Consider the following 26734-nt stretch of genomic DNA (forward strand, 5'->3'; position numbering starts at 1 on the left):
CAGTGTAGCATACAAAGATTGAGGTCATACGGATCGAGTATTGAGGATGAGGCCAAGCACAATTAGGGACATATTATACAGTGTGTCCTAACTTAGTGGTCAAGTATACATACAAAAAGTTGAAGACTGATAGTAGTTATTGATGAGTTATAGAAGATAGTTTGCAGACAGAGTACTTAAGAAGTGGTTTTTGGTAATTGGATTATATCTCCTAACAGGGATAGAATATGATTAAGTGAAGTTAGATAGAGGAAGAAGAGAGCCTGATGATGACATCAACGAGTGCATGAAGTTTGAGGTCACATGTGTGATAAGTTGCGAAGACTGTGAGCCAACAACATTTTGTAATTATGAGAAAGATGTAATATGGTGTGTTATCTCAATAAGGAAAGCATCAAGGCTGACTTAATGAATTATTTTGAGGACTTGGTATAAAGGAAAGTTATTTTCCTTGTGATAGAATGTGTGTAGTGTACAAGAACTAAGTGATATGTGAATTTGGTAAATGTGAGTAAGCGATCAAACATATCATTGTGATGCGAGTAAGCGATCAAACAGATCATTGTGATGCGAGTTTGGATCTAAGAAGTGCTTTGGTGCGATAGCGGCATGGTAAGAGGATAGGGCAAGTATTGAGTTGCTAAGATCAATTGCTTTTCTATTACCCAAAAATGAATAATACAAAGGGCAATTGGATAGTGAGTTAAGTGGTCTTGCCCTTGAAGCAGTTTGGACAGTGGGTCCTTTCACCTTCTACAACTCCTAACAGGGTTGGAATCTCCTCACATGGATTCAAAGTCTCCTAACATGGACTGATATGTATTGAATGTATTTTTTTGGCTCTGAATAGATTCCATCCTCTTACAAGGAACTTATATATTAGTACATCATTTTGTGGGTACCATCCCCATCGAGGTTTTCTCGTCGATCAAGGGTTTCTCTAGTTAACATATCTGGTGTTATTGTGTATGTGTATTTTCTTATGGTTATCATTGTTATTGATCACATGTTTAAAATTTAATAAGGTTGATAAAAGTGGTATTGATAAGATAATTGATCCCCCCTTCTTAGTTATCTTGGTGGACTTCACTTTCTAACAATAGGCTTGTGAACAATGTCTTAAATTCTACATTTTTTTCTTACCGAAAAATAAAAAGACTCCCAGGCAAAAGCAAGACGCCCAATTAGTAAATAGGCAAAGAAAAGTTGTGATTTCAATTAATAGAAATTTTTTGATAGATGCAAGATTAGTGTATCATGTTTTCTATCACTTTTTATTTATTTTTTTCTTAATTTTGTAATAGAAAAGAAAAAGGCTACCAGGAATAAATGACCCAATCAATAAGAAAAATAGAAAGAAAAACGAAAAAAATACTTTAATAATTTTTTTTTTTGTTGAAGTCCTAAAAACAAACTAATAAACAACTCCATATATATTTATTCAATATTATTCTATAACTCAATAAAATATATTTCTATTGACATCTCCCTTTTAATATAATTACTACTCTATAATGCCATTTAACCTTCCTTATATTTCAACCTATCAAGAACGACTTGTTGAAGTGCTAGTATGAATTACACAAGTGCTAGTATGAATTACACACTACATCTTTTCTTCATTTTATTCATCGTAATAAATGAATACCACTTGGTATAATGAGACACACTGAAGATTAAAAAAACATTAGGTAACGACAACTTTTTAAGAAACTTAGAACTAGTTCACATCAGTTGCGATGTGAAACTGGTAGATGGCAAGTTCCAAAGGAAGAGTGGGCAGACAGAACATGTTTATTTTGTAATATGGGAACAGTTGAGACAGAGCAACACTTTGTCAAGGAGTGCCTTGCTTACAATGACATCAGATCTGGTTATACAAAAAAGCTGCAGAACAAGGACTTCAACTATTTATTCGAGGAAGATCAAGTGAAGAGAACAACGGATTTGATTATCAAACTTCAGAGAAGGAGAGCCAAGTTAACCAAAACTTTGCAACTGACTACTTCCGCTCCTGACTCGGGAGGGTGACTGCATGGGTCCCATAGACTACTTTAGTCTCGTGGACGTCATTAAAATCTATCATATCATATCATATCATTAAGAAGAAAACAATTTCCAAGTCAATTCACACGGTTTACAATTTTGATTAACTAAACATCTCATTCAAAGCTCCGTTAATTTCAAAACCCTAATCAGCGGGGCTTTACGGAGGGGAAAAATAAAACCAAAAACTCTGCAAAAGCTACAATGTGTTCGGAGCTGCTTTTTGTATAATTCATTTCAACTCTGCAAAAACTTGAGAGGTTGGAACTAATCTTTGAATATGTTTTAACTCTGCAAAAACTTGAGTTTTTGGAACTACTTCTTGTAATTTATTTTAACGATGCAAAAACTTGAGAGATTGGAGGTACTTTCATATAACTCGTCTGAGGCTTATTTTCTTGCAGGGAAAAACCAGAGCATTTAAAAGAAAATGCCATTGGGTCAAAGGCCAGGCGATAAGAGCGAGTCGCGCTACTGTGGAGTGGAGACTTCCTTCAGTGATGACGTGCCCAACGTGCTCAGACAGAACCTCACCAATGCCTTTGATTTTGTTCTAATGCCTCTGGTTAGCTTTTTTCTTTCTCAAATATTCTTTTTTCTATTGTTCAGATCTTTGCTGAAATTTTAAGATACTGTGCAGCGGTGCCAATTTTTTTAAAAAATTGAATAGATAAGATTTTGACGAAACGACAACTTTGCATTCAGAAAGCGTGTTTTTGCCAATTATTTGGGATTACAGAAATTTGAAATCTTTCAAAATTCAGATTGTGCTTGTGCTTGTTTCTGACCACTTTAGCATGTAATTATTAAATTGCTTGTAGATAATTAACGTGTGCTAAAGAAATACGCAACGCCTCTTATGAAAGCTTCTATTAGCATTGTTTTTAGTGTAAATTCTTGTGGAAAATTAAAAGCCTAAGAGATTGGCTCTTTGCCGAAAAAAAAGGGTCTCATTCGAAGCATTTCTTGGATTTTAACGATGACGATTGTATTAGTGGAATTTAAGATGTTATAATGAGAGAGGTTCACAGCTAGCATCAAACTAGAGCAGCACGAAATAATGGAATCGCTTTCCAAGAATTATAAGTTTCTGAGATTTGTCTTGAATATGAAAGGGCCTCTTTGTTACAGTATATTGGAACTAATTTCGAAGTACTGCATTGGGATCACAAAGTTAATAAATTGATTTTTTTCTGAGAAGTTTTTGGATAATGACAATCTATAACAGCTGTACTAATTGGTTGTGAGAATGTAAGATCCCGTGCCAAGTAGATACCAAAATTTCCCCACGTTTTTCCATGCTCAGTTAATAGACATTAAGTCAAAACAGTTTGCTTGTATGCTGGTTATAGGTTTTAGATTGCAGAAATGGTAATGTATGTTGCTGGTTTGATGTTTAATTGTATCTGTTTTCATAGAGATATATTGACATCTAACTAAATATCAATGAGAAGTAGCAAATGCATGACCTTCCCTTTATAGATCTGCAACTCTTTTCTTTTTGAAGTGAATAAAATAATGAACACTACAAAAATTGCTCCTAAACTGAGTAGCAAGGACTTAAGAAGGGTTGCACTGACTGTAGGAACTTCTAATCCTCATACCAGAACCATTCCGTAGGTGATAAAGGCAATATACTTGCAGCTAGTCTCCAAAGTTAATCATCCAGATGTTCTGGGTGTCTTTGCCCAGCAAGTATCCTCACACTTACTGAAATCTCTTTAACTTGTCAATGCACTTCTTTCCGGTGTCCTGCCAGAGGTACCTCTAAGGGTGAGCATGATAAAATGCTAAACTGACCAACAGTAAAACATTGCATCTTATTTCTTGGCAAACTTGAAGAAATCATCTAATTCTGAATTTTGTCTTGATACCAAAGGCCTCTCAATTTTTGTTAACTTTCAATTATTAAAACCATGTGAGAAACCTGAATGATTTGTTCTGCAATAACTTCTTTCTGCACTCATAACTTTGGATGAACCGCATCGCATCAATGAGGGAGTGATCTTTCACCACTGAGATTAATCTTCTTTGAGAGGGTTTTTGTCCTGAAGAAGGCTGAGATGAACAAAGTTTGATCGCATAAAACCCCAAGGGTTTTACTCGAGAGAAACAAATAATCTGTGGAATACCAAATGAGCTATCTAAACCTCCATTTGTAATCTTGCTAAGAACTAATAAAAAAACACAATATTTAAGTTTTAACTTAACAATTTAAATAACTTTAGTTAGCCTTATATCTAAAAAATGTGATTTATTAAAATTTAAAACTTTGTCGAATATTCAACATTAAAAATTTTTGATCTTCAATAAGCTGTTTTACACTCAGGTTCTTTTTAAATTATTGTAATAAAATTAAGCAAGCTTAGTAAAATACTTAAGTTAAAGCTAATAATGTAGATACACTGAATTAAAAGAAAGAATTTTTCAACCTGTGCTCAATTTGATTGCAATGAGAACACCTAAAAGAAAACTCTTAAAATCTGCATATTTCAACCATGAGCCTTGAGAAGAATGAATATGATTGGATTGATTAGTAGAGTAGGTTAGATCACAAACACACACATTTAAGAAAGGCTATGACAAGAACCATCTAAATATTGGTCCTTTTTCATAATAACTCCAATCTTTTTCAACAACTGCTGAATCAACTTATGAAATCTTTAAACTAGAGGAAGAGTATGTAATTGGATCCAAGAAGGAACTTTGAATTATAACTTATTTATAACCACAGTCCACGACACTAATTCAGATCTCCCTTTTCAACCAAATGGAAGCAACATAAGAAACGCTAATAAAAATAGAGCTTAGTTGCCAATTTGTGAAACCAATCCGATTCGGGCATGTGAATTAGATCAATGAATTCGGGTTTTTTTTTCTCAATTATGATTCGTGTACATATATAAATATAAAATAAGAGAAATATACATAATTCTAAAATTAAATCATTTCGTGGTATGAATCTATGATTCTAGTATGGATATATGAATCTAGTATACTTGATAATTGTATTTTCACGATTATAAAGAAAATCAACACATTCACATTCACGATTTTATGTTTTTGTGCCTTGTGTTGTTGTGGATCCATGCAGATCTGCGCTAGATCCTCGGGTTGTGGCTTGGATCCTTGAGGATCCAGGCAGGATCCTTGATTTTGCCACGGATCTGCGAGAATCCTGACAGATCCATAGGCAGACTCAAGGATCCTGCCTGGATCCTCAAGGATCCAAGCTCGAATCTGGATCTAGATCGAATGTGGATTTGGTTTGTTGAGGATGAATCTGACAACTAAGAAATAGAGAGATATCTCTATATCATACCAATAAGACTAAGAGTCTATCTACATGGAGAATACTACAAAACTCAGTTTTTGCCCATAAATTTACATACTAAGGATTTATCTTCATGCTAAGAGGAAACCTTATCAACACACTTCTCAAGGAGAATTTGATCAGGAGGGGTGGACATCATATAGGGAGGTATAGCCCCAAGAATCTATTGCTACTCCAACAGAACCTTTGGAAACATGACTGCCATGCTTCCCACTCAACCCTCAAACCTATCATTTTAAGTTCCTTTATGCATATTATGCTTAACTATGTTATTTTTGTTCTTGTTTACCTAATAGATTTTCTCACCGAAAGCGTTGAAGGGGTATATTCCTATGCTGCGTGGGTACTCATACCTATACCCATCAGACGTGTACTAGGTAGTGGCACACATACCCATGTAGTACTCAGTGGAGAACATCATAGCTAAGGACCTTGATTAAGATTTCTGATTTTTGTTTCAGTTTTTTATTTACACATCCGCTTGCCATTTATCAAGCTTATTTCAATATGTAATCACTAATCAATTTGAAACTCTGATATTCAATTTCGTTTAATGTTTGACAGTAATCTTTATCACCGTTCTCGTTTTGAAAACTCAATACCATTATATTTTCAGATTTTCTATAAAATATTAAATTATATATAAAAAATTGACATACCTAAAGTACCCCATCTATTTTGAAAAAATAACCGTACTTGTACTTGTACCTATCTTCAAAGTACCCATGTACCCCTGTCTCCATGCAACCATGGTATACACACATTCATGATCTGGATAGTTGTAGTAGTAGCAATTTGTGGGAACTATATTTAAAAATATATTTTTTGACATTGAAAAGTTAGGGTTTGAACTTTGAAGAGTGCACTTGGTTTTAATAAAAGATAACGCATGTTTTGAATGGTTGCCATAAACCCTTTACAAACAAATTTTGTTGGGATCTGAAACCCGCTTAAAGAAAGCTGCAAAATATAGAACACATTCAATCAGCAGTCCAACAACAGCCTCATGAAGACTAGACAATAGAAGCTTGAGTTGGAACAAAACAAGATTGAAGCCCCCAAACAACTTAGAACAAAGGCTTTCGATAGGCTCCCATAACCTTAACAATGGGTTTTGAGGAGTCTCCCATATCCTTTAGGAAAACAACATCATAAGCGCCCTTACAACACCTACCATCCTCTCCAACACGAGCAATTTCCACCTTGATAGAAGATGCCTCCACCTCAATAAGATTAGCCCAAGAGCAAGCCAACTAAAAAGGGCACCTAATTGGGGGTTTTGACAGTTTCTAAATTTTTTTGTACCAGGTTCTAAAAAGGCTCCCAAGACTGTCAAGAGATATAAAGACCAACATCAAATCTATTCTTGTCTCCACTAGAAAAGGAGAGAGGAAGGACACTAGACAGTTGAATAATCAACATCAGTAGCCTCCTCAAAACCATACAAGAACCACACACCAACCTCAAGCTCCTCAGCAGGAGCATCTGGAATAGAACTTCTTAATCAACAACTCCTAAGCAGCTGGAGTAGAACTTCCTTACCACCACCTCCCATCTTCTTCTATAAATCCTATTGCCACCTTAGTGTGAGATAGCTCCACCTCAATACTATCAGAATAAGACTTTGAAGATGGCTGCACCAAGAAGCATAATCCTCTTCCACCAAGATACCGAAGAGAAGCACCGAACTAGGATGAAGAAAATCAGGACTAGCATAGAATTGAGATTACCCCTAACCAAAAACAACAATCACCCTAAAGAACTGCACCATAAAAAGCAAGGGCCCAAAGCTTAGACAAAAGAGGCTCAAGAAAACCCTTATAAAAGAAAAGCAATGACAATTGAATGTCCTAAGGGTCGCCAAGTCCTTAAAAATAGAGAAAGGCAACATTCACAAAACAAGAAGCTACAAAGATACTCAATACAAAAAAGGAGGTGCCCAATTAGAAGAACCTAGAAAGAGAAACAAGGATCTCTCCCAAACAAAGGAAACACCAAGACTCTCAATGCTTGAGAAGAAAATTGTTAAATACTAAAGGGCTCTGTAGCGTGTCTGTGACTTTACCCTCCTTACCAAAGGTTTCAGAAAACTCCTTGAAGAAGCAACTCCAAGAAGCAACACTCAACAACATCACCCTTTCTCCAGTGACTGCTTGAGATGGCCCAAGGCCCAGTCTTCCCTCAAGTCGTAATCCTACGATTTTGAGTTATTTCTTGTCTATGGGGAATATTTAGTCTTTCTTGTTTCGTTCTTTTGCTTTCGTGCTTGTTTTTTTTGTGAACACTGTTTGGTGCTCCCATTGGTAATTGCTACCTTGTTATATGTTCTACAGTCCCTGAGACCCTTGTGGTCTCTTGTTGGACATTAATAAATTTATCCTATCTTATTTGAATTGGCAAAAATCTATCAAAGCATCGAACCTACGATCTTGTTGGGTATAATCAGAAATGTGTATCTTGCCAGTCTGTAGGACTTTTTACAGAAAGGTTTTATCAACATTTTTTTGATAAGATTTTATTAGAGATTCTTTCGCAAGTGAATGGGCTGGGATGAAATACTTTTAAAGAAAACGTTTCTATTGCCTCTTTCAATATTTATATTGCCGCAAAGACACTGAGTTAGGCTATTAATATTTTAATATTTGATGCCAAACTTGGGAAATATCAAATGGGCCTGATTTAATAAAGGTTGGAGAATAATTTGAGATGTGGGCCATATTAATTTTTGGCATTTCTTAATACTAATGCTTGACATGCTATTCAAATAATAACATTATCAGATGCCATAACTTGCAAGTTCGATATACATTTCAACATCTATTATTCAATATTTATGGTTGTGGCTCTAGTTTCAACAGATTATTTATGCAAATAATATAAACAAAGATTAATTCATGCACACCATATTAATAAATTGCAAATGTGGCATTGTTAGTTGGGGCGCAACGAGGCTCTCAAAATTGTTACAGAAATTTCACTGTGGAGAAGACACTGGTAAAGAACAAGGTCTAATTGTAGGAGATAATTGAATAACACAGAGTTTACATTGGTGCAAATTTAATATGCCTACAATTTCCTGTCAAGGACTATATAATTTTCATAGCATGACGTGAATATAGGCAAGCATTCAGGTCTCGACTTCATAATTGGCTAGATCAACGATACTCATTTCCAAAAAAGAAGAAGAAACATTCAGGACTGTAGTGTCACTATCATGGATGCTTGTAAATCCTTCTGAAGTTGTTCAACCATTCTATATTATTTCTTGACAACGATGAACTTTTTGCTTATCACACGTTTGCAAGATACATGGCACAAAATATACGAGATAAGAGATAATATAGGAAACATGCGATAAGAAGCAAACATGAAGGTGACAAGGAAAACCAAATGGACAAGGACAAGCCACGTCATGGCATTTCGTGAGAGAACAGACATAGTGTACAAAAAGGGGTGAAGATATAGGCAATTGAAAAGATAAAATTGTATATCAAGGAAGGACCGAATATAATGAGGTAGTTTGCTTTTCATATGCTAAGAAGGAAAGAAAAGGTGATAAGTAATAAAATGAAAACTACCTATCATTGGACCGTGAACCACATAGGATCAAAGGTCACCAATAATTAAAGATTTGAATTTGATTTCTCTTTTCATTACTAAGGTTTACGATGGGAAGATATAACAAGGAGATGAGAATAAAAGGTACAAAATTATACCTTTTGTAATGGAGGTGTAAAAATGAAAGATCCCCAATCTCGGTGACCTTGGAAATTGATGTTTGTTTCAAAATTCGAGACTTTGAGCAGAATTTTGTATCTCTGAATAAACTTTATAGAATTCTGGTTTTTTTTGGTTTTTTCTCGTTTTCAAGTTTTTAGGTGTTTTTGAAGATATATGCAAGTAAATGACAAATAACAAATAACTTCGAACTAAGAATGATGAGCAACATTCATATATTGAAAACACTTAACAATCTAGATATGATTGAAATCCGACAAGGCATAATATTCAGATTTTTGCATTCAAAGAAATAAATATATCAAATGGATTTGCTGCTGTCTACAATGAACCTAATGCCAGCTGTAGAAGGGTTTTACAATCACAAAAGATGGAGAGCTTGCTGTCACAACCCTTGTATGATCTCCAAACTGCAAAACTTGGCTGTTAATAAGGAATGACACCCACAATACAAGCTTGAGCTGCCTTTGGAAGAAACACCCAAGCTGGAATAGGCTGGCCGCCTAGCTGAATGTGATGTTTCCTTTTGATAAATGGTGCTATGAAGAATGTTGATCCTTTCTTAATTAGGGTTTTCGTCCCAAGCCTCTGAATCGCTCCACTAGAGGAATTTCCAATCTCACAAGTTTCAAATGTCAAAAGATAATCAACAATTGGGTCTTCATCTCCTTATAACTCCTCCCAAGTGCAAATCAAACTTTAAATGAGAATTACATATTGCACCTTATAATAAAATAACATTTTCCCAAATAAAAGCGTCCAGGCTATAGGAAAAACATTACTTTATTAAAATTTCATAACTCGAAGTACCAAAAAGTCTCCGGATAGTGAAAATAGTTTATAATAATTCAAGACCTTTCGAACGAGCTATAACAGAAGGGCACATATTACTAAACGAAGCCATATTTCCCTTATTACTCCGAAATGGCTATATAAATAGCCTTATTATAAAGTATTTACATGCTAACTTAGGAAATATTTAAACATATTCAAATATTCTCCATTTTGCCTCTGAAAGCCCAGACCAACCAAATAAACGTGAAACTGACCATGTCATCTGTTTGTGACTGATACCGGAGGAGATGGGTCAACTGGCTGTCCCTTTCCTATAATCTAGGGATGCTCCTCGAAACTAGGGAACTACTGAAACAACGTATTACAATCATGGTACCTGATATACCAAATACTCCCAAATCACCTTGCTTCTCAGCCGTCGTGCCCTCACCTCAAGAATTTTCTCAGGAGCCAAAGTCAACTTACCTTCCTCATCCAAGGGAGGTAAATTGGGTGATGCTATAATATGTTGCCCTAGTGCCTTCTTTAGGCATGATACAATGATACAATGATACATGGAACACATTATGAATCTTACTATTAGGTGGTAACTCAACCTCATAAGCAACCTCTCGAACTCGCTTGAGAACTTTGTATGGACCGTAAAAATGAGGTTTGAGCTTCTTAGCTTCCCCCCTTTAAGGGTGCTCTATTGATAGGGCTGTAAGCGTAGGAAAACCATGTCATCCACCTCAAATACTATCTCGGTCCTATGCCGATCAACGTACATCTTCTGTTGATTCTGTGCATGTTGTAAGTTCTCCTTGAGAGAACTCATGATATCTTGGTTCTTTTGTAACCAATCTGTGCCAAAGGAACTCTGTTGCCACTCAAAGCTAGATCAACAAAAGATAATGCATCGTAGCCATAAAGAGCTCTGAAAGGAGACATATCAATGGACATGCGGTGCGTAGTATTATAACAATACTTGCCCAGATACAACCAACACACCCATGCCTTCTGCTGCCCCGACACATAGTTACACAGATACCCCTCAATCCACATATTAACTATCTCCGTCTGCCCATCCATTTGAGGGTGGTAGTTGGTAGTAGGTGTCAACTATGTGCTCGCGAGCCTGAAAAGTTCTAGCCAAAAGGAACTCAAGCATCTGCTATCCTTGTCACTCACTATGGTCTTAGGGAGACCATAGAGTCTAAACACCTCCCTAAAGAATAGCTCAGCTTCCTGGGATGCTGTGAAATCAACTGCAATCGGAAAGAAGTGGGCATATTCAGTCAACTTGGCCACCACAATGTAAATACAATCCTTCCCTTGCACTCGAGGAAGACCTATAATGAAGTCCATAGAGAATCCTATCCACTTTTGTTCCGGTATAGGCAAGGGCTGCACAATAAACCAGCCGGAAAAGTATGCTCTGTCTCATTCTACTGGCAAGTCATGCATTCATGAACATGACGTAAGACATTGTCCTTGAGACCCTTCTAAGAGAATCTCTCCTGTACCGCTCTATATGTCTTACCATAACTGGGTTGCCTTGCTGTAGGAGTATCATAGAGGGCATGCAAAATTTGTTCCGTTAACTGTGATTTAGGAACAAGGTAGACTCTGTTTTTGTAGTAGATGACATCAACAATCACCCTGTATTTATTATCTTGTACCAATCCATCTATGATCTCACAAGCATGGTGATTTTTGGAATACTCAACTAACAGTTGAGCCTTTCAATCTGCTGAAATCTCACTCAATGAACATAGAGCAGCAAGTGATGGTTTCCTAGAAAGTGTATCAGCAACAATATTCTTCTTCCTGTTAATAAATTCTATGTCAAAATCATAGGCTTGAACCTTGCTTACCCACTTTTGTTGATGATCATTGAGCTCTTTTTGATCGAAGAAATATTTCAGACTATTGTGGTCAGTTCTTATTACGAATTTGTTGGCAACAAGATACTGTCTGAATTTGACTAATGCATGCATAATAGCCAACATTTCCTTATCATAAGTGGAATACAACCTTTCATCATCACGCAACTTCCTACTCTCGTAGGCAATGGTATGTCTGTTTTGCATCAAAACAACCCCTATGCTCTCACCTGAAGCATCACACTCAAGTACAAAAGGTTGTGAGAAATCAGGGACTGCTAAACCAGACATGTGCTCATAACCTCCTTTAGTTTGTCAAAGACTCCCTGTGCCTGCTCTATCCATTTGAAGGCTCCCTTCTTCGTGAGATCTGTCAAGGGTGCTGCTAGCTGAGGTAATCCCCTCATGAACCTCCGATAATATGTGCATAAACCTGGAATCCCATGTAACTCAGTAATGTTCCTAGGATAGGACCAATCTCGAATTCTCTGGATTTTCTCTGCATGCACCTTCACTCCATTAGTACTGATCACATGGCCCAAATATAAAATCTCATTGAGTCAAAACTCACATTTTGACAACTTAGCAAATAGAGATTGACTCTCCATGATGCTAAGTACCTCCTCTAGGCGTCTGAGATGATTCTCCCTAGTACAAATATAAATCAAGATATCATCGAAAAACACTCGATCCAATTTCCTCAATTGCTTGTTGAAGATATGGTTTATACAAGATTGGAAAGTGGCTAGTGCATTTGTGAGACCAAAAGGTATCACCAAGAACTTATAATGCCCATAGTGACCACATAATGTAGTCTTATTTACGTCCTTATCTCGCACACGTATCTGATGATAGCCTGAACGAAGATCAATCTTAGAGAAGTAGATAGCTCCATAAAGCTCATTTAACAACAATTCAATGTGTTGAATGGGATATCTATTTTTGATTGTCTTCTTGTTCAAGGCCCTATAATCTATACACATCTGCAGAGTCCCATCCATCTTCTTAACTAGTACCACATAAGAAGCAAAAGGACCAGAGCTAGGGCGAATGAATCCAATGTCTAACAACTCATGAATAGCCTTTTCAATCTCATCCTTGTATGCTCTAGGATGACGATATGGAGTGGTGATTACTGGCTTACCTCCATCCTCCATCTCTATCCCAAGCTCAAATCCTCTATCAGGTAGTACACCTAGGGGTATATCACCAAACACTTGACCATGCCTATCCATCACTGACTATATATCAACATGAAATGCCCTGCCATCCTGAGGTGTAGGTGTCTTAGGCTTCGCATAACAATGTGTAGTCCAAATCATGTCATCCTGTCTAATGATAGTCTCCATCTTGCGAGAAGACACCTCCCTAGGTCCACCATCTGATGCTGCCCTCAGTATAGTCTTCTTCCCTCCAGAAAGGAACTCTAACTACATACGATGGTGGTCAATAATGTAGTGTCCAGTACCTTTTAAACACTGCATACCCAAAACCACATCATAATCCTCCAGTGGAAGTACATCGAAATCATCTGTCAAGGTATAATCCACCATCTGAATGCTAAGCTGAGGAATCCTCCTATTACAACCCAATACTGCGCCATTTGCAACCTTCACCCCAAAACCAACAAACACCTCATATTGCAAGCCTTGCCTATCCACTAATTTCTAATCAATAAAATTGTGTGTGGCCCCTATGTCTACCAAGCTCATAATTTGCTGGCCCTCAAGTGTTCCTTTCAAACGAAAGACGTGAAATCTGGGATAATTGGATAGAGTAGCCATAGTTACTTTAACTGATGCTAAGGGCTCAAAAGTGTTCAACTCCAACTGTGGATGCTCTTATTCAATCTCCTCCAAACTATCCTCAATATCAGTGTCAGGAATCTCCTTATCTCCCATCTCGGATTTCACCTCAATCAAATGAACTTTGCCTTTCCCAAGGCAATGATGTCCGAGCTCTCATGGCTCCGTATGAGAGAAGCATAGTTTCCTCAAATCATTCCTTGTCCCCTGGTCCATCCTGGGAAGTCGAGGTGATGTTCCATCTCTACCCTAGGAAGTGATGGCCTTTTGTGGAGGTCGAAAATCTGTGAATGGCTTCTTATTTGTCTGATAAGTAGGGGTGGTGTCCAATCTCAATGTCATATCAATGGCCTCCTTGAGAGTGATTGGCCTGAATGCTCGTACCAACCCCTTAAGCCTTTCCTACAATCCATCTATAAAAAGCATCACACTACGCCTTTGTGGTATATCAGGTACCATGATTGTAATACGTTGGAACTAATAAGTCTCCACATGTCCCATCTGTCTAATATGCTCGAACTCCCTATAGTAGATTTTTGTGACCTTATGGTCAAACCGAGTAATGAGACGCTCAGTGAACTCGGCACAGGAGCGAACCGTGGTGTGATCTTGGGTAACCAATCCATGGTGCCACTAGTCACAGGTAACCCCGTCTAAATGCAAGACTGCAAACTGAATAGCATCACGCTCAGGCATGGGCCTCAAAGATAGATATATGTCCAGCTTGTGCACCCAAGCTCGAGCACTCGTACCACTAGTACCATCATATGTAGCCAATGTGATCTTCCCAGTAGCTCTACTGAGGTCATTGTTTTGCTATGGCCTATGGCCCCTGTCTGCTCTGAACCTGGCAACATCTCTCCGCTGTGCACAATATTGGGGAAGAGGAAAAACGTCCCTAACCTTTGGAGGTAGGGCTCTCCACTCATCCGTGGCTGCCATAACTGAATCCTGGAATCCCACCTCGGGTGGCTCTACCTGTGCCAGTTGCTCACCCGGTACAAACCACGGAAGTAGGGGTCTATCCCTAACTGGTGTACGAGGGCGTGCCTGTCTGTTGGAATGAAGGGAGCTCCCAATTGATGTGTGGGATTTATGACTATGCTGAGTTCTTGCGAATGAAACTATTCTGCTCTGCCCCTGTCTCTTTTGCCTGCCTCCATGTCTATCCAACTCTATTCGTTCCAAGGTACCCTGTAACCTTTCCAAGGTTTGAACTATCCTGGCTTGTGTAGTGATGAGAGTTCACATCGTCTCCCTCTCTTCCTCCTCCGTTTGATTTTGTCTAGCACCTCTCTGTTCATCTACCATAATAGTTTCTTGTTGAATTCCAAACCCTTGCTCGTTGAGCTCTCTTGCTTGTGTAAAATTTGTTGATCCCAGCTCTATTCAGATGCATAGAAGTGTCAATAAAATTCATAGGCTGGCAAGATCAAATCTCTGATACCACTGAAAGGTCCCCAAGCCCCGTGACCTCGGAAATCGATGTTTGTTCAAAATTCGAGACTTTGAGCAACATTTTGTACCTTTGAATAAACTTTATAGAATTCTGATTTTTCTTTTGGTTTTTACTCGTTTTCAAGTTTTCAGGTGTTTTTGAAGAGATATACAAGTAAATGACAAATAACAAATAACTTCAAATTAAGAATGATGAGCAACATTCATATATTGAAAACACTTAGCAATCTAGAAATGATTGAAATCGTAGAAGGCATAATATTCAAATTTTTGCATTCAAAGAAATAAATATATCAAATGGATTTGTTGCTGTCTACAATGAAACTGACGCCAACTGTAGAAGGGTTTTGCAATGACAAAAGATGGAGAGCTTGCTGTCACAACCCTTGTATGATCTCCAAATTGCAAAATGTGGCTGCTAATAAGGAATGGTGCCCACAATAGAAGCCTGAGCTGCCTCTGGAAGGAACGCCCAAGCTGGAATAGGTTGGCTGCCTAGCCAAATGTGATGTTTCCTTCTAATAAATGGTGCTATGAAGAATGTCGATCCTTGCCACAGAGAATAGTACTTTCCAACTCCAATACTGAATCTTGGAATCCCACCTTGGGTGGCTCTACCTGTGTCGGCTACTCACCCTGTACAAATCGCGGAAGTAGGGGTCTATCCCTAACTGGAGTACGAGGGTGTGCCTTTCTGTTGGAATGAATGGAGCTCCGAACCGATGTGTGGGATCTATGACAATGCTGAGTTCTTGCGACTAAAACTAATCTTCTCCGCCGCTATTTCTCATGCTGCCTCCATGTCTATCCAACTCTATCCGTTCCAAGGTACCCTGTAACCTTTCCAAGGTCTGAACTATCCTGGGCTGTGTAGTGATGAGAGTTCGCATCATCTCCCTCTCTTCCTCCTCCACTTGGTTTTGTCTAGCACCTCTTTGTTTGTTTGCCATAATAGTTTCTTGTTCAATTTCAAACCCTTGCTCGAATTGAGCTCTCTTGCATGTGTAAAATTTGTTTATCTCAGCTCTACTTGGATGCATAGAAGTGTCAATAAAATTCATCGGCTGACAAGATCAAATCTTTGATGCCACTAAAAGGTCACCAATCCCGGTGACCATGGAAATTGATGTTTGTTTCAAAATTCGCGACTTCGAGCAGCATTTTGTACCTCTGAATAAACTTTATAGAATTTTGATTATTTTTTTGGTTTTTTCTTGTTTTCAAGTTTTTAGGTGTTTTTGAAGATATGCAAGTAAATGACAAATAACAAATAACTTCAAAGTAAGAATGATGAACAACATTCATATATTGAAAACACTTAACAATCTAGAAATGATTGAAATTGTATGAGGCATAATATTCAGATTTTTGCATTCAAAGAAATAAATATATCAAATGGATTTGCTGCTGTCTACAATGAACCCGACGCTAGCTGTAGAAGGGTTTTACAATGACAAAAGATGGAGAGCTGGCTGTCACAACCCCTGTATGATCTTCAAATCGCAAAACGTGACTGCTAATAAGGAATGACGCCCACAATACAAGCCCGAGCTGCCTCTCGAAGAAATGCCCAAGCTAGAATAGGCTGGCCGCCTAGCTGAATGTGACGTTTCCTTTTGATAAATGGTGCTATGAAGAATGTCGATCCTTGCCATAGAGAATAGTACTTACCAATTCCAATACTGAATCACCAAATCCTTGTTGAGGTTTGCGTCCCAACACTTCAGACTTAAGGGTTTTCGTGCCAAGCCTCTGAATCGCTCCACTAGAGGAGTTTCCAATCTCACAAGTTTCCAATCTCAAAGGATAATACACAATTAGGTCTTGAGCTCCTTATAACTCTTCCCAAGTGCAAATCGAACCTTAAATGAGAATTACACATTGCACCTTATAATAAAATAACATTTTTACAAATAAAGGCATCCAGGCTATAGGAAAAACATTACTTTATTAAAATGTCATAACTCAAAGTATCAAAAAGTCTCTGGATAGTGAAAATAGTTTATAATAATTCAAGACCTTTCCAACGAGCTATAACACAAGGGCACATATGACCAAACGAAGCCATATTCCCCTAATTACTCCGAAATGACTATATAAATAGCCTTATTATAAATTATTTACATGCTGTTATATCCCAAATTTTGACCCAATTTAAAATATAGCCGTTGAGGTTCACATGAAGTTAGTTCACAGTTAAATTTGTTATAATCCTGCGAAATGGTAAGATGGTTAGTCGTTATAATTTCATATGAAGATAACATGCTAGTTGATTATTTATCATGAATTCACAGAATTGAAAAGACGATTAGCCGTTATAATTATTTATGATTAAATAACTTGTTATGGTAATATGATTTAACTACGGAGAATTTCCTTGTAGGAAGCATGTCGAAGGGGTGGAAGCATTGTCAAAAAATAATTGAGCACAGGAGCATCACCATCATTGGGCAAATGGGTATGAATCGTGAATCACCATGGTTGAGGACCTAGCGACCTGAACATCAGGATACAATCGATGGAACTGTATGAGCTATTAAATAAACAATTTAAAACATAAAATAATTTAATTAAAATATAATACATACCTCCAAAGATTTTAAATGATCTTTCACTATAATATTATTATAATAAATACCTATGTATGTATACATAGATATAAATAAAGTGACATCATAATATTATTTTCTTTATAATAAAATGATGTCACCTCATTAATATACGTAGATAGATATAAACTATAATTATTTCCGAATTATAACCTTTAGTCTTTTCCCATATTATGGACCACATATATCATAGCACTGATAACTCTGCTATTATCAATTGTAATTATTGCGCTGTTCCTTTCCATGATTTCTCTATATTGTTATTTTGCCGAAATCATGAGCTATTTTCATACTGGGATTAGCATTCAAGATCTTCACAGTCGAAAGTGAAGCAGGTTGCTGAGCGTCTAGCAAGACCCCTTTCCTTTTCAGATTATACCAGGTTATGCGATTAACCAAAAATCCAAACAGTGCATTATAATTTCTTATTCAGTTATTGCTGTAGTTTGATTTTTATAGCAGCAAGATACAATTCGAAATTATGAAGCAAATCATCCTTGTTTATAATATCATCAGTTAAGATGAATAAAAGCCAAGTATCCATGACATGATTTCATATTTATTTATGCCGTTGGAAGTCAGAATTAAATGATATTATTCTGCAATGCTAATAACTACTTTTCTTAGATCACAAAAATGTGATAAGCTGGAAACATATAATATTCTTTTATCAATTAAGGATCAAACACTTGGGACTCATTCGACTGTATAGCCGACGAAAAGGGTGAAGAGGTGCGAGAAAGGAATCTGCAATAATATGAAACAAGAATCAGATGTGACATAACATTGTTTATTATTTTTAAAAGGAATCATTTAAGCTCATGCTTGATCATGTTTATTGTATTATTTTGCTGTCAAGTCAAGTGGTGTGATTACATACCAGGATGCTTAGTGGCCGAGAAGGTGTTCCATGTCTATTCCGAGTATGGAGGGCTTTTCTCGTTAGAGATTGTGTGGGGATAAGTTATGATCCGAAGTTGGGTGGTTAAGCCCCTGGCAATGTTTCCCCTTTCCACAAGATATCAGGACGTGCACCTGATAAAGATAAGTTGAGCATTCAAACATTTATTGATGTAAGCAACTTTACTTGTCAATGTAATTGGTAATCATTAGATTGGTTGACCTTCCAACTGAATATGGAATATATCTATAGGATTGTTATTACAGTCTTTCATTTATATGAATAATGATTATGAGCGTATCTTCTAATCTTATGTTATTGCCACAATTAGCAGTAGGAAGAAAATGAATGATATAGTGGTATTAGATGCCCTAAACAATCCAATGGTAAATGATGCCCTAATTGATATAGTGGTATCTGACGCCCCAAATGATATAGTGGTATCTGATGCCCTAAATGATCCAATGGTAATTGATGCCCTAATTGATACAATGGTATGTGATGCCCTAAACAATCCAATGGTAATTGATGCCCTAATTGATACAGTTGTATGTGATGCCCTAATTGATATAAGTGGTATTTTATGGTAAACGTCATTTGATTTTGATATAGTGGTATTGGATGGTAATCGTCATTTGATCCTAAGTGGTTTGCAGAAGCATCCCTAGATTGATTTTGGTTTCTGTAATATACTTGTCTGGAACTGATCACAATATGTTAATCTTGAACTACAAACATTTTAGCAAACAGTTGTCTGATAACCGGATACTATAAAAGACATATTATTTCTGCCAATACTGTACTAGTTTCTCACACCAAAAATAATATAAATAACAGGTAACTTGCGAGTTTCAGTTCAGAATAACATTATGAAGAGAAAATTAATAACCAAACTAATAACCTGTCATAGACTCAGTTAGTTCAGATTTAACAGTGTGGGTCTAAACTGAAGACATTTTGTCAAACGGTTACCATCAAAACTCTTCCTTAAGCAAGGTAACACTATTTATTATAAAATAACTCCTGTAGAAGTTGTGCTAGAGATGGAGTGCAACAGTCGGTGGTCCAGAATTTATAAGCCAAATGACCAGTAGAAGAGCTCAGAAAATGATAATATAGCTTCAACCATAACAGTAAAAAAAAACTTCCTAAGCCGACAAATGCAGATTAGAGCATTTGTAAATAAATATAACAATGCTAGAGTGACAGACCCGATTTGAATGGTGAACCCGTCAAGGACTGATGACGCCCAGGTGGTCACTGTCGGCCCTCGCTTATGCCCAGTCTGGCCGTTATGAAGATACTACTGGTTGCGCGACTTTCAATCCAAATGCATCTGCTATATTGGGCCCGAATACTGGTTAATATGTTGTTGAATGTGTAACCTAGTGGAGCTCACTTGCAACTTATCCAGGCGCGACTGGGAATGGAAAACGTAGCCTGTAAATGCTACTTCCAAATCGACCCTCGCCCGTGTTGCTGTGCGGAATCGATACTTGGTATTACAGCGGAATAGATACTAGTCTCTGACGTGACAACAACAATGCCCCTCAACCCTGCGGAAACACAGATACACGCCCAAACAAAGATACCGAAACTGCACACTGTCGACTGGGACTCCAGTAATGTTTTTTTTTCTTTCTTGCCCCCCCCGACTGGTCAGTACTACTGAACTGTGAATATCAACTTGCTACTACTCTTCCACGTTGATATAGCTTTCCAATCCAATGAACTTATTTGCCAAAGATAAAATCAAACTCGCATACAAACAAGAAAACTTACTTTACGCCTGCTGCTAACAGTCATGCCTCCTTTACTAATAAAATTTCATTTGAATCGCCTAGCAACTGCACAACTGTGATTCTTCACTAATGCAAAGGTGGCAGTTTATGGGGCTACGTCCAAAAACTACCAATACTCTTAAGGGTTTTCGTCCTTAAGATGGCCCAGTCACATTCAAGCAACTAGAAGTTCATCCGAATAATTATTATCATTCTTCATGGTGCCAATCCCAATGTAGGCTCTCCTTTTTATAACCTCGAAGTGAGGGAAAGAAGTTGGCACGAGAGATGTGGGATAAAACTACATTTTCGTCTTGTAGTGACTTAAGTCACTTTATAAAGTAAAGAACTTTATAAACATAAAGTGACTTTATAAATGAACCCTTTAAATTAATATCAGATAAACTTTTAAATAAAACTCTCCGTGTGACTGGTAAGCATCCTGATTGATGATGCCGTTAATCTATCCGGATGTGGAGATAGATTAACCCGGCGCCGACACTAGCGGGGAGGAAGGGACATGACAGTTTCAAATTCCATGGTATGTAGATTTTAATTTCCATAGTAAATTTATTGATGGTGATTTTAGATGTTAGTTATGAGTTCTCCGTTTAAGTAATTGTAATTGTTAATCTCATTCACATGAACATAACTAATATAACTGTTTTCTTATGAAAATGAAGTAATAACTGTTTTTCTTTGATATGTTAATTGTTAATTAAGAGCCAAAAAAAGTGTTCGTTACACATGCTAGCTTAGGAAATATTTAAATATATTTAAATATTCCCCATTTTGCCTCTGAAAGCCCAAACCAACCTCTGAAAGCCCAAACCAACCAAATCAACGTGAAACTAACCATGTCACCTGTCTTTGACTGATACTAGACGAGATGGGTCAACTAACAGTCCCTTCCCTATAATCTAGGGATGCTCCTAGAAACTAGGGAACACGCCTTGTCATCTTGAAACCGAAACCATGGAATGGTCCCATGGAACCTCATATTTGGAAACTACCACATCCTCCTAAAATGTAGGGACACCCCCTAAAATCAAGGAACTGCACCCAATTGGCTCCCAATTGTTTGTAAAGCCAAGCCCCGTCATTGAATATCCTGTATGAGTCTCTATCCACAACTGCTAGCCTACGAGACCCCCATGATAGGCTAACTCACATAACTCTGCTAATCAGACTAAAGAGGGGACATGGCAAAGAACGCTTGAATCATTCAAGAATATTTGAGGTATGTATACTTCCTCTTTATTATTGGATTATGGTAAAATATAAATATAATATTTATATAGTAGAATATCATAAGTATGGATACATTGATGTAAGTGCCACACACACCCCCTCTGTTATTAATATTAATTTGGTGCATAACATCATACTCATTATAGTACTGAATTAGAAGAACACGATATAATTTAGGTTTGTTTAATCCAATTGAGTGGTCATTCCGAGATGGGTAAGGAGCAGCCTCTCTATAAGATGCCTTGATGATTAACCAAGATGGGATCAAGTTGCCTTGAGGTTATTCCAAGATGGGATTAAGGGCTTGGATCCATAAAAATTGAGTAAGGCTATTGATGCTTGGTTATAAACACCCTACTGTATCTCAACATGCTTCCTAATTCAGTATCATGACCATTTCAATTCACATATAGTTTATTACTTACCTATAAAGGTAGCCTCAGAGAGAGAACAAAGGTGTATTTAGTCTAGTCCAACCAATACATTATTTCGAGATGGATAAGGATTGACATCCCTGTATGTAAGATGCCTTGAGGATTGACCAAGATGGGATCACCAAGATGGGATCAAGTTGCCTTGAGGTTATTCCAAGATGGGATTATTGGCTTAGATCGACAAAATCCTTCAGGAAGACTGTAGAGTTTGGTGCCCAAGCAATCTGTTTACATCCTAAAGTGTTCTTCTCGACTAAGAATGATAATAAGTGCAAAACAAAACATGCAACCCCCTAAGAAGTTCGCCCAGTGTGGAAGTATGCGATTGGCTTGGAGTAATTTATCATGACTCACATCTTCTTTGAAACTCATACATGTGAACTAATGATCACTTGCGGTTGCAGGATTCTATTGAAGAAGTAAAGTTTGTAAACCATCTTCTTGACTCTAGTGAACTGTAGGACATTAATCAAGAATGCATGTGTTATGTGTCTACATCGCGTTTGCTTCGTGTTGTCATGCATTCATGTGTTTGCTTCGTGTTTTCATGCATCCATATGTCTACTTCGTGTATAGTTTGTGTTTTCTTGTATTATGATGTATATTAAAATGTTCTTGCATCCAATTATATTGTTTGTGTGATGGTTCTACAAGAAAGGTTAAGTTTAAATGATTTGCTTGAGGACAAGCGAGATCTGAGTGGGGAGGACTGTGATATCCCTGTCAATATTAGTACAATATAATATAGATAAATAATAAATCAATAAAATAATAATAATAGAATTATGATTTGTTATAACTTATAAGCATACTATAATGTTGCATAATATATTACTATTAAAGATGAGAATAAAATATAACATAATATTTAGATTAATAATATATAAAGAAATATATTATTAATATTAAAAATAATAATATTAAGAAATATAATTGATATAATCTATATTATTAATATAATTGTATAATCAATATAATATATTAATAATGAAAAGACACGACTCTTAGAAGGGAAATATATATATATATATATATATATATATATATATATATATATATATATATATATATATATATAAAAGAGTAACAAGAATCCCGGTGATTCACACAATTGAGCTGTTGGATTCAAGCTAGGCGATTTTTTGTGAATCGGTGAATCGAATCGGCGATTTCTTGGCATGAATCACCATGAATCGGCTGGAAAAATCAGACAGCTCAATTGGGCAACTTAAAAATATAAAAAAATACAACTTTTTTAATATTTTTTTTTTTTCACATTTCTCTTACTTATAACCCTAAAAGACCTTCTATTTGTTTGTTGAGTATGACAGACAAAGAGGAAAAGTGAGAGATAGACTTGAGCTAGAGCTAGAGTAGATAGACTTGTCTTTTCATTTTGTTTACAGATAGACATACGTTCCATGTATCTTCATCTTTCATACATTTATGATTTGACAACATTTATAATTCTATATATCTATGTCATATGATCCTATGTTTTCTATTCATTTCAGCTACAAATTACAATTTATATTTTATGTATTTGATGGATTTATCATTTATGTTATTTGTTTGTGTATGCTAGCTTCTATTTGATGATGTTATAGTACTTTTAAGTTATATTTAATAAAGGGTGCATACAATAAGTTTTAAATCGTTAAAATCTCTATATTTCAAGGGTTTTTTCACTTTGCTGATTTATAACTGATTCGTAGCCAATTCCGATCTGATTCATGAGTCGAGTCGGCCTTGCTGATTCTAAGTTTTGGTTCTTTGATATAATAGAATTATTGTCATTGATGTAAAAAACATAGCAAAAGACTCAGTGATGTCAAAGATAGGAGAACCCAAAGTTGACAATTATTAAAGGAGTCAATGAAGTTAATGAGTGCAACAAATGATTATATCAATAAACAAAACATAGCTCAATCACATTTATCTACAACTATTGAGTAATTGAATATGTTGGCTATAGTTGTCATTATGTTGAGAAACCAAAGTAATGAGAATCGGAATTGGATTGGAATTGGCAAAGCCGAATCAAATCGTGAATCGACCATGAATCGCCCATGAATTGGCGATGAATCGACAAATTTGAAAAAACTCTTTAAATTTAGAGATTTTAACAATTTAAAACTTATTTCATGCACTTTTTATTGAATATAACTTAAACACACTATAACATCATCAAATAGAAGTTAAAACTTAACATACATAAACATGGAACATAAAATCCATCATATACGTAACTATGTTATGTAAAATGTAAATTGTAGGCTAGCTGAAGTAAATAGAAATCATATGATCATAATGGTTCAAATCATAGAATGTATGTAAGATGAAGATCCATAGACATCAAATCATAAATGTATGTAAGAATCTAAGATGAAGATCCATGAAATGTATGTCTATCAGTATCAATATCTGTAAACAAAATGAAAAAACAAAGCTCCAACTCAAGCCTCATCATCATCCTCAAGCTCGGCTGCAGCCTCAACCTCAGCCTCTGAGTATCCAGTTTGCCTACTAGAAAGGCATCTAAGGTAGGTCCTAGAGGGCTGCCAAGCCATATCCCCCGCATGTAAGATGAGCTCACGAACAACATCGCTACAGCGTGTGTCTGTGCATGCACGTGTGCGTCTACCAGTGCCTCAACGTGCTCTAGTTGCCTCCTCTGCCATGGCCACAACCTCAACCTCTATATCCACTTGGTCAACCCACACACGGTCTTCCTCAGTGAAGATTGGATCCACAGCCTTTGTGAGCCACTCTGATTCTGGATCAATCTCCTTTAGAATGATCGGAGAGGAGTCAGCGCCTAAAATCTGTCTGATCCTAAGACGAAGGTTGTAATGAACAAAGACAAGATCATTCAACCTCTGCACAATCAACCTATTTCTCCCCTTTGAGTGGATGTGCTTGAACATGGACCAACTGCACTCACATCCAGAAGTGCTGTTTAGCTGACTCAGAATACGAATGATAGTTTTTTGAAGTTTTGGGGTTGTGGGCCCAAACATTTGCCACCATGTATATGAAATAAGGGAAAACAAAAACAATTAGTCTCATTTACAACTTTAAAACTACATAATCAACAATTAAAATTTAAAATGCACAACTTATAAGTCATAAACTTTAGATTCATGAACATATTATTTAATTTTTACTTGGCTGTATTTTTGGCCGAGCATCTATGGCCATCTTGCTAGAGAAAAGTGGCCCTTCTCTATTATTGAACTTGTCGAGCTCAATGATTGTAGCTGTGCTATCCTCATCACTACTCAACCTCTGGATCACTGTATACAAGCTGATGAGAACCTCCTCATCCGCCTTGAAGTCGAGAAGGAACGAAATGCCGGATTCAAAAAGTAAGCTGCTGCATGGATGGGTCGGTGGAGCTGATTCTGCCATCTCCTATCAATGATATCCCAAATGGGGGCATACTTCTCCTACACTCCTGCATACTGGGCTCTAATGGTCTCCTTGGCCCTATCAATGCCCTCATATATGTAGCCCATAGAGGGCTTCTCCCCATCAGCAGTTCGTAAGAGAGATACAAGGGGCTCAGTGACCTACATATAAAATAAAACGAAACTTTGAGAAAGTAAAACTAAATCATTAAACAATTAAATATTAAATACGAAATAGTAAATTGTAGAATACTAAATGTTAAATTGCAATAAATTTACCTTAACGATTTCTCTAGTAGGTTTCCAAAAACCATCATCATCAACAAATATGCAGTTTACCACATCTAACTCTGCAGTGGTCGTACCATAAGAAGATGAAATCCACTCTCGCCCAACAAACATGCTCCTCAAATCATCCCTTGATGTCAACAAGGATTGTAGTGTGATGAAATTTGAGGCAAACCTCGTGATGCCTGGATGAGCTAACCTCTTGCCACCTGTGTACTTCCTCATTGTGCTAAGGAGAACTGAATGATTATAAATAAACTTGCATATATTTTTGCCCTTTCGATGCATAACTTGACCCACTCAAGCTTACCAATTTCCTCCAACATGAGGTCAATGCAGTATGCCGCACAAGGGGACCAAAATATGGTGGGGTGCCTCTCCATCAAAAGATTACCTACAACAATTTTAAGTTACTTAGAAATTCAAACATGTTAGAAATTAGGAAACTTAGAATTATAAAAAGTTCAAAATTCAAATAAATTTATTTTCAAAACTTGAAAAGTTAAAAGTTTACCTGTAGCAACATAACTTGCTGCATTATCCGTCACCACTTGCACCACATGTTGTTTCCTCACCTCTGCTATGACTTCCTCAATAACCTCACATAAGTATGTGGCGTTTTTTATATGAGCAAAAGCATCAATAGATTTGAGAAACATGGTATATCCTACAAAACATCGAATTATAATTGATTATCAACAAATTAGCAATCAACAAATCAAAATTTGAAATATTTAATCACGATTCACAATTATGTATGTAGGAAAGTAGAATGATCAATCACCTCCATAGGATACAAGAAAATTGAGGAGTGTTCTATTCCTCCTATCTGTCCAACCATCAGTCATGATGGTGCAACCCTCTTCGATCCACTCTTTTCGGTTCTCCTTAAGCTCAACCCTCATATCCTCTACCATATCATCCAAGAGGTATCCACTCAACTCAGCCTCAGTTGGGGCTTTAAATCTTGAACCACAAATAGCAACTGCATCTATCATGTTTGTCCAATAAGGAGCTCT

At 36.8% G+C, this 26734-nt stretch overlaps 1 protein-coding gene across 8 annotated transcripts in view; it reads left to right on the forward strand.

Moving 5' to 3' along the window:
• Positions 1–2252: 2252 nt before the first annotated feature.
• Positions 2253–26734, forward strand: part of SKB1 (SHK1 binding protein 1) — a 179741-nt gene continuing 155259 nt past the window's right edge. For all 8 annotated transcript variants that reach the window (XR_016364163.1, XR_016364162.1, XR_016364165.1 and 5 more), the window contains exons 1-2: positions 2253–2306; positions 2451–2611. Coding sequence is in view for 4 of the 8 variants with exons in the window: in XM_089827233.1 (XP_089683359.1) it covers positions 2477–2611 (135 nt within the window). In the remaining 4 variants the exon portion in view is untranslated. The remainder of the gene's footprint in view (positions 2307–2450; positions 2612–26734) is intronic.

Source organism: Cupressus sempervirens, chromosome 4 (genome assembly GCF_028749045.1).
Source record: "Cupressus sempervirens isolate cs-2001-9-10 chromosome 4, ASM2874904v1, whole genome shotgun sequence".
NCBI lineage: Eukaryota > Viridiplantae > Streptophyta > Pinopsida > Cupressales > Cupressaceae > Cupressus > Cupressus sempervirens.